The sequence below is a fragment of the Nicotiana attenuata genome, unplaced genomic scaffold (assembly GCF_001879085.1).
Source record: "Nicotiana attenuata strain UT unplaced genomic scaffold, NIATTr2, whole genome shotgun sequence".
NCBI lineage: Eukaryota > Viridiplantae > Streptophyta > Magnoliopsida > Solanales > Solanaceae > Nicotiana > Nicotiana attenuata.
Genome location: NW_017671580.1, coordinates 254,915 through 264,105, shown reverse-complemented (window position 1 = coordinate 264,105; position 9,191 = coordinate 254,915). Strand labels below are relative to the sequence as shown.

Below are 9,191 nucleotides of genomic sequence, written 5' to 3'. Positions count from 1 at the left end.
CCGTGAATACAGTCGAATACATTAATATGTCCAGCTGTAATCCCATGTTTCACGCTAGGAATATAGTCGAATACACTCGAATACAACAATTGATTAGCTGGACTTCCCTGATTCACGCCTATTTTTGCTACTGTATTCATGAATACAGTAGCTTAAATACATCTTATAACAACAGAAAACGTATCTGCAATCCGTAATTAGCAAATGATATCTATAAATAACTAATACCACTAAAAGATAGTGCTTTATGGAAATTTCTCTTAATAAAATCCCTAGTCATGGGCCAAAGGGCAGCAAGCTTGGCCCAATAAAACTGGAGGGGGCTACAAAAACGCGGGAAGTTTTGCCGCCACATCAGAGTAATAAATAAAGTCTTGACTACTCATTTCCCCAATTTTATTTCAAACTCATCAGCTCTATTCACACTCTCCAGTTTCTCCTCGATCCATTAATCATCATCCATTGCCAAGGTTAGATTTAATAATGGATCACAACTTGGTGTTAATTGATTTTTTTTTTCCGATTTGGGTTTTTTTGATTTGTTCATGTTGTATGCTGATTGCAGTTTTCTTGTAATAATGACTTATTTTTTGTTTAGTCAACCATATTATTCGCGCATTGGTGCCAATAGGTCATGAATTTTGTTTTTTCCCCTTAATATTTTAGTTGATGTTCGATGTGAAATATGCAGTTAGAAGTGTTTCCGAGTTTGAATTTTGTAGTCTTTATTTTGTACTAGATGCTTACAGTTTGTGGAATGGATGTTAGTCTTGTTTAATTAGCAACTGTTAATTGTCATAGTGCGATTAGAGAATGTATAAAAGTTTAACTAACAGGCTTCTGATTTGCTGTCTTTAAAGTTTTAGTAGCAAGAGCCAATGAAAATGTAAAATGTTTACTATTCTATTTACTAGAGTTCTTGAACCAGAAACACAACTTTAGAAAGAAAAAATGAACGTTTCAAAAGCGTTTCTCAGTTCCAAATTTTAGTTCTATTTATTGGTATAGCTAGTTATTGACTCTAGGTTTGATGGTTAAGAGTGAAATGCTTATAAAAGTCTTATCTCACTCAATTATACTGGATTTCGTGTGGGATATGAGTCTAAGAAACTAATGAAAAATTTGGTATATTTTAGTCTATTTCTGTTGTTCATCTAAAAGTGAATGCTAGATACCATCAGACAGGAAATGCTATTGTTGGGTTAAACCACCCCAAGTATATTCTTAACATGACGTGATATCGTCCGCTTTGAGCCAAGCCTGCACGGTTTTCCCCATAAAGCCTCACACCATTAAGAGTATCCATATGATGTATATGTAGCTTTCCTATCTTTTCAGCTACCATTGTAGGATTTTTTGTTTTTAGACCCAATGGTTACCCTATAATACAATGTCGATTAAAATTTTATATTTGTTTTGTAGGAGATGGACACGTCAAATCCTGCAGCCTTTGTCAATGCTGAGTTCCTCAAGGAGCATGTAGGAAGGAGGGTTCGTGCAGTGGTTCAGGTTATGCAATCTGATGGTGATACAGTCATTGGAAAATCCACAGATGAAAAACAGCTAGTTGTGAAAGGATATCCACCTAATCCTCTTTCAACTTTTGTTGAAGTAATTGGTATTGCTGACACTACCCAGTCTATTCAAGCAGAAACTTGGACCAATTTTGGTGATACACTTGGTATGTCTTACTCATGTTATTCAGATAACGGCTTTTCTTATATCAGTTGCATTTGAATGTTAATTTTGTACAATACATGTACATGCTTTCATCGGCAATCACTTCCAAAACTTTCTTGCTGAACTGAAAGAGCTATTGGTAAAGATAGAAATGTAAATTTCCCCCGAGATAAATAAACTGTATTTTGCTCATACTCATAGATGAAAAGGGAAAGGAGGGCATTGTAAAGATTAAGTTCATAACTATATAATTGATGATGCAGTTTTCAGTACATAAACTTTATTGTTGCCAAGCGAAAGTATCATGTAGCGGGAAATTTAGGATCTATAAGATACTGCACGGATGAGTTGGTTGTATTCAATTAAGTAAAGGGCAGCCCGGTGCACTAAGCTCCTGCTATGTGTGGGGTTCGCAAAAGGGCCGGACCACAAGTGTCTATTGTACGCAGCCTTACCCTGCATTTCTACAAGCTATGTTGCTCCGACTCTCCGAAAATGTCGCCGCTTACGTGTCGGATTTTTGGAGAGTCCGCGCAACATAGTCTGCAAGAGACTGTTTCCATGGTTTGAACCCGTGACCTCCTGGTTACATGGCAACAACTTTACCAGTACGCTAAGGCTTCCCTTCATTGTATTCAATTAAGTAAACTGAATAAAAGATGGTTGCCTGTCGTTTATCTTCATTCTGTTACTTCTCTGAATTTTTCCTATAAGAAATTCAAGAAGTAAAACAAATGGAATTTTGGTTAGTTTAACTAATCAGGTTGTTATGATGTTTATAATTTATGGTAGTTTTCTACCTTGTCTACACTCCTACCATCTGTGATAGCTGTTATTATTCTTACTCTGTCAAACATTTCAAGACCGATGTAATTTAAAACAATACTATACCGAGTATATTCTCACAAGTGGGACTAGGAAGGTAGTGTGTACGCACAGTGGCGGATGTACATGGATACTTATGGGTGCTTGAGCACCCATTACTTTTAACCGAATTTAGTAAATTTGCATAGGCAATTATAAAAATAGTTAGATAAATATAGAGTGAGCACCCATAACTAAACTTTTTTTTCCTCTTCTTTCCGATTTTTTATCGGCGAGCGCCCATCACTTTAAAATTATGGATCCGCCACTACGCAAACGTTACCCTTACTTTGTGCAGGTAGAGAGATTGTTTCCGATAAACTCTCGGCTCAAGTAAGCACAATATCAGCATTAAAGAAATGCAATATAAAAAATGAACAAGTCATGGAAAGGAGACACAACAATAGTAGGATATTAACAGACCGAAACACAAGCAATATCGAGGTAGTAATCTGACCCTCGGAATAAGTGATTCCAGACTGCATATAACTTGATGCATGCTATGGGCATTTCGTGTGGACATAGTTTGATTATGTAAAATTCTGCTAGTGACTTGAGGTTTATTGAAACTTTTGCTATATACATAGTGCTTTACCTCTTGATTATCTTTACTTGCTAATCTTCTTCTAAATCCCAAATTCTTTCATATTTGGCAGATGTTACTAGCTACGACAAGGTTTGCAGACTGGCAAATGGGGACCATAAGCACTTGTTTATCTGAGAAATAGCGAACGAATGCTATAGAAGTGGATGTAATCTTACTTCTGCTGCATTCTTGCAGTCTTTAAATGTATAACTATAGTTAGAAGTATTTTTGAACATTTGGATCTTCAGCTTCTGTTAGGTAGTTTCATCATAAGAAGTTTAGCTCTGTGTTAGATGGAAACTTGTTTAGTTTTCAACTTATGCTATTTGGTATTGAACCTTAATATTTGTAGTTTCCCTAGCTAGTCAGTTTGACTTCAAATGATTTGTGTTACATAAGTTGGACACTCGCGTGATAAAAAATGGTACAACTTTGTCAATCCCTAACCTAGAACTTCCATCCCTATCTGATGCAATTTCATCTGACATATATTGGATAACTTCATAGACGGATTCAGAATTTGAAATTTATGGTTTAAGTTTCCTTTTTATTTAGTCGAAAACAAATAAGCGGGAAGGGAAGCCATAAAAATCAAACTCACGTTTGATATGTAAAATACTTCTATTGGTTTTTCAATAGCTCCACATTTGTATACTGAAGCACCATATTCTAGTCTCTACTTTAGTAGCCCATGATCTCCTAATCTTTTCATTGTGCCTTTTGAATTCTTTAAAAATATTACTTCACTTTATATTTTTGTATTTTGTGACAAAGTAATTAATTTTGATTGAAATATGCACACATATGAAGATGAATTTAATTACTACTTTAGTCTCTCCAAAATGTTTGTATTTTATCATTGAGTTCCTCTAACTCCAAATAACATAAATTTAAATTGCTTTTGCACCATACTCTACGAAGGATCATATTTCATCCAACCATATAAAGTATTCTATGATTTTTGTGGTTATTGTATCAAAAAAATTACTCTAAATAATTTAAATAGAGTGTACTCTCAACTTTAGTTTTTGAGATATTGACCTATCATTAAAAAGAGGTACAAATTGTACACATTTTATCGAGTAATCTGATTATTACTTGATAACTCAATAGAATACATGCCTAATTCAAGAATATTTGACACATATAGTTTTTTCTAAAAATTTTAATCTTGGAAAAATTATTCCCTATGCGTCAAACAAATGATAATAACAACCTCTTTTTTCTTTTCCTTCCAAAAAATAATTAACTTGAAAAAAAAAGAAAAGGAAAAAGTTTTTTTGGTTCTCAATTCATATACGTACACTTACAAGGGCTATATGAAATCCTTGTGTCCCCACAGTTTAAACACTTGATCTATAATGGCATAAATACCCTTATAGATATTTACTTACGACGCAAAGGACATGGGAATATAGGGAGAAAACTGTCATTACGTAACAGAACAATCATACAAAATAAAAATATCCCCAAATGAAAACCCTAACACCAAATCCAGCTGGGTCGTCAAACCTAGGGTTTATAAATTACCCTCAAACACACAGCGCAGATTACTTTCACGTGAGCTATTTTTTGGTCTCGGCGTTTGCTTCCACAGCTAAGGAAAGAAAGAGGGTTCTCATTTCATTTCTAGGTAATAATTTCTTCTCATTTACATCTTCGTTTGTTGTAATTGTTGTTTTAATATGTTTTTCTATGTATACATTTCACCATTCTTTATTTGCTTTTTCGGGGTGGGTGGGGGTGGGGTGGGTGGTAGAATATGCATATTTTATTTGGATTACACGGATTAGATTTGTTTTGAATAATTGGGTTATTTTTATGTGTGGATATACCTACATGGATCTGTGTGCAATGTCCTGTGGACTCTGTTGAAATTTTGTTTCCTTAGAAGGTTTAAATTTGCAGCTTTAGTGGTTGAAGGGGAGACTTGTAGCAACGATAAAGTTGTCTCCGTGGTCACAGGTTCCAATCGTGGAATCAGCCACTGACACTTGCCTTAGGGTAGGTGCGGCCCTTTCCAGGACCCTGGGTGAACGTGGGATGCTTTGTGCACCTGACTGCCCTTTATTGCAACTTTAGAGGTTAAATGGGAGGATACATTGAGATGGTACAACTATAAATGTGAGTCATTTGCTGACTGATGAAAATTGTAGTATTAGGCATCAGGTTGGTTAATGATAGGTTGTTGTATTAAAGTATTAAAGATTGATAATAATGTCCAAATGTTGGTTAGAGTAGTGATATGAAGTTAAAAATTTGAAAATGTTGGGGCAAGAAAATGACTTCCGCTTATAAGTTAGGGAAGTCATTTTCCTCCTTTTTGTTGGAAAGTATTTGCAGGAAATTAAACACCAAAAAATGATTTTAGTTTCGGTAAAGTACTTTCCGTCTTGCTGAAACTACCTAGTTTTGACTTTAAACTCACTTATGTTAATTATATATGTACATGCACACACTGCAAAGTAGTGTTCCTAACTTAGAGGCAGTGCATGATCCAAATGCATTAGTCCCATCTTATGCTCTTGCATCTCATCTATCTGTCTAGGCAAAAGATTGTCACTACTTGTCGACAAGGTTATATTTGTTCTTGTTTTCCAGCCCCTTTCCCAACACAGAAAGCTTCTCAGAATCTTGATTGTTCAAGAACTACTGTATTCAATGGTTGAGAATTAATGTTGTGCTTCAGAGATGATGAAGGCTTATACTAGGCGTGCCAAATATTGTCTGAAGCCTTCGAGGGATTGTTTCTGACATTTGGTAAATGGGGCTAACACCTTCTTTTGTATAGCGGAAGCATAAATGTTAGAGGCTATGCTATCTTTGCTATTGAACCTTCCAAAATCTTAGTCCAAAATACAAAGAAAAAGTAGCTATAGCATTATTATATCTTCCAAATTAGGGAATGAGGCAACCTAAAATTGAGAGCCTGGGTGCTTAAAACTCATATAATTCAAATTTTGAGAAAGACCATTTAATTTAGGTTAGACAATTCAAGTGGAATTTCGAAGCATTTTGATAATTTGACTCTATATTTTGGACTACTAATTTGTACTTAAGATCAAGAACAATAAAATTGGTTCTTCTTTCTTAAAAACAATACAATTTAGCTTTTACCTTGTGACGGCATGTGTTGGTCATGGTGCATTTATAAACGGGATTAACTAAAAGATGAAAAGGTCCACGGTCTGAAAAGAATGAGTACATGTTACCATGAAGGATCCTTTTTATGATAATGGTAGAGTTGGGGCCAGCTCGCGCGCACCGCGATGTTTCCACTAGGACGATTTGTCATTGACTTTGTTATGTTTTAATTGTTGAGAAATAAAGAAATCAGTGGAGGATTAGTAAGACTTCACGATGCTGATACTAATGGACTTAGGAGATGATAATTACGTTTAACAAATAGTTTTGATTTCTAATAGAAAAAGCTTTACGTGCAATGTAGGGGAAAAGAAGTTTTGTATTTCTGAGATTTTCTCGGTGTGCTTTCCACTAGAAAATGTAGTTGGATAAGGAAACTCATTAATCGGTGGCGAGCTTTTGGAATTGGTTGTGACTTTATAAATGGATTTTATTCTGTTAAACTAGCGAAATACGCATTAATGGAATATTTTGATTTATCCATCCATCCCCCCCCCCCCCCCCCCCCCCCAAAAGGAAAAAAAGGCCAGTGAGGATGCATGATTCTAAGCTTTTTGTTCAAGTGCTAAGGGTGATATTCATATCCCTTTTACCTTTTTATTCCAAGCTCGTGAGTGTCAGCTAGATTTGCTTACTACTTCAAATTTACAGTCTTCATCATTATGAGACTGATTAGACTTCTGGTTAAGCTAGCTATAAATTAATCTGCTTCTTGAGGTCAAGTGCTAACTCCAATGAGCTAGCAAAACGACTTGTGGACTGTTCTGATATTGAGCAATGGTTATTTAAAAAGTGCAGTCGAGATTGCTCCTTTATCAGTGCATTCATTGTATGTCCATTAATTTACTGCAGGGAGGTCTCACTTACAGAATGGGACATGTATTTTGGAACTGGAATTATGTTTTATGGGGTTGGGTCTGGTGGGATCAAAACCTTGATGACCAATCCGTTTAGCATTCTATTTCCCCTGCTATTGTGTGGGTTAATATGAATAGATTAACCCTTTCAAAGTTTCGCTCTTCTATCTCTTTTCTCTGTCCTTGTTTTCTTTTATTTTCTTTCTTGGCCTTGTTCCATTGTTATGAATGCATTGGTCCTGTTTATAGTTTAGACTAAAGGCTGACTTCCCTTCAGAAATCAATCAGTATCTACCTTTAAAGGAATTCATTGATTCATTATTTTTGCACCTCATGGAGGATATTACCCTCTTGATCATTCAGTATTCTTCTCTTGCCTGTCTTTGCTTGTATTGGTAAAATTTTGTCAGCCTTTTACTGAAAATTGACATTGGAACTCCTTGGGCCATTTCTCATGGAACAAGTTCAGTTGAGATATTCTTTACTCTGGAAATCCTCTTGGCCTTTCATTTTGGTTCAGCCTGTCCACAATTTTCTTCTTTCTTTTGCAAATGCTTTCGGCTTCTGTGGTTCCATCAGAGTTGCAGTGCCAGCTTATCTTCCTAGATATATAAGATGCCGAGGACAAGGGCCAGTGCTGCAGCTACTAAATCTGAACCTGAGAAGCCTGTTGAGACTGAAGAGCAGGTTGACTTTGAAGGGGATAATGAAGAAGATGAAGAGATTGAGTATGAAGAAGTAGAAGAAGAGGTGGAAATGGAAGAGGTGGAAGAAGAAGAAGAAGAGGTAGAAGAGGAGGTGGAAGAAGAGGAGGAGGAGGAGGAGGAAGAAAATGAAAGTGATGGAGCTGGGGAAGCAAAGGGTTCGAAGGATGTAAAAATGAAAGTTGATACAGACGCTGAGGATGTGGAAAAAAAGCATGCCGAGCTCCTTGCACTTCCTCCTCACGGTTCAGAAGTGTACATAGGTGGCATTACTCAAGATGTGTCTGAGGCAGATGTGAGGGATTTTTGTGAGACAATTGGGGAAGTTACAGAGGTAAAGTCTTTTCCTGTTCATTAGCTGTTCTTTATTGGTATCCCATAATTCTACTAGGATAACATGAATGAAAATCGCAGGTAAGAATAATGAAAGGGAAGGACTCAACACAGAACAAGGGATACGCGTTTGTCACCTATAGAAACAAGGAATTGGCATCCAAGGCTATTAAGGAGCTCAACAACACTGAGCTGAAGGTAGGCAAAAAGCTATTTTCCTTAACTGTACTCTTTCTTTGTCTCATCTTGCCTAGTTTATCAATCACTTATTAAACAGTTTACAGCCCTGATGTACATTTCCATAAGTGTGAATGGAAATTTATCTATTTGCTAGACTCTTTGGGTTCTCTAATAGCTGTTCCTGTATCAGGGAAAAAGGGTAAAATGTTCTCCAGCTCAAGCTAAACATCGGTTGTTCATTGGTAATGTTCCTAGAAACTGGGGGGAGAAAGATATGAGGACAGCTGTGACGAATGTGGGACCTGGGGTTATTACTATTGAGCTGGTGAAGGTAAGATCTGGCTCTTTTTTTGACTTATGTTTATAGTTATTCCGTTTCTCAACCTTTTGCTACAGTATCTTTGTCGCTGGTTATATATTTGCAGCTCCACCTTTGTTACTCTTCCGCTTAAATCCTGTTATTCATGCGAAGAAGATTTAAGTTCATCCCCCAATATATATGCAAGGAGAAACCATTTTTGTTGCTTTAATTTCTTTTTCCAACTCCTATGATACAGGATCCTCAGAACTCCGGTAGAAATCGTGGATTCGCTTTTATAGAATATTACAATAATGCATGTGCAGAGTATTCAAGACAAAAGATGTCAAATTCTGACTTTAAGCTTGATGATAATGCACCAACTGTCAGCTGGGCAGATCCCAAAAATGCTGAAACTGCTGCTTCTGCACAGGTTCTACTTTTAGAACTCTTACGTATTTTATCTTTCCTTTCCATGCAAACTAATGTGTTTGTGTGCGTGTGTGTGTGTGTGTGGGGTGGGGGGGGGTTACTAGATATGCATA

At 36.3% G+C, this 9,191-nt stretch overlaps 2 protein-coding genes across 2 annotated transcripts in view; both read left to right on the top strand.

Moving 5' to 3' along the window:
• Positions 1–379: 379 nt before the first annotated feature.
• LOC109209096 (replication protein A 14 kDa subunit B-like) lies at positions 380–3,528 on the top strand. The gene is made up of 3 exons (XM_019372278.1): positions 380–470; positions 1,423–1,681; positions 3,201–3,528. The coding sequence occupies exons 2-3, from the start codon at positions 1,426–1,428 to the stop codon at positions 3,263–3,265; spliced, it is 321 nt and encodes a 106-aa protein (XP_019227823.1). The 5' UTR covers positions 380–470; positions 1,423–1,425; the 3' UTR covers positions 3,266–3,528.
• Positions 3,529–4,618: 1,090 nt separating this feature from the next.
• The window catches only part of LOC109209092 (heterogeneous nuclear ribonucleoprotein R), an 11,396-nt gene continuing 6,823 nt past the window's right edge, over positions 4,619–9,191 (top strand). The window contains exons 1-5 of the mRNA XM_019372274.1: positions 4,619–4,763; positions 7,711–8,169; positions 8,250–8,366; positions 8,539–8,679; positions 8,906–9,079. Of these exons, the coding sequence (XP_019227819.1) occupies positions 7,747–8,169; positions 8,250–8,366; positions 8,539–8,679; positions 8,906–9,079 (855 nt within the window). The 5' untranslated portion in view covers positions 4,619–4,763; positions 7,711–7,746. The remainder of the gene's footprint in view (positions 4,764–7,710; positions 8,170–8,249; positions 8,367–8,538; positions 8,680–8,905; positions 9,080–9,191) is intronic.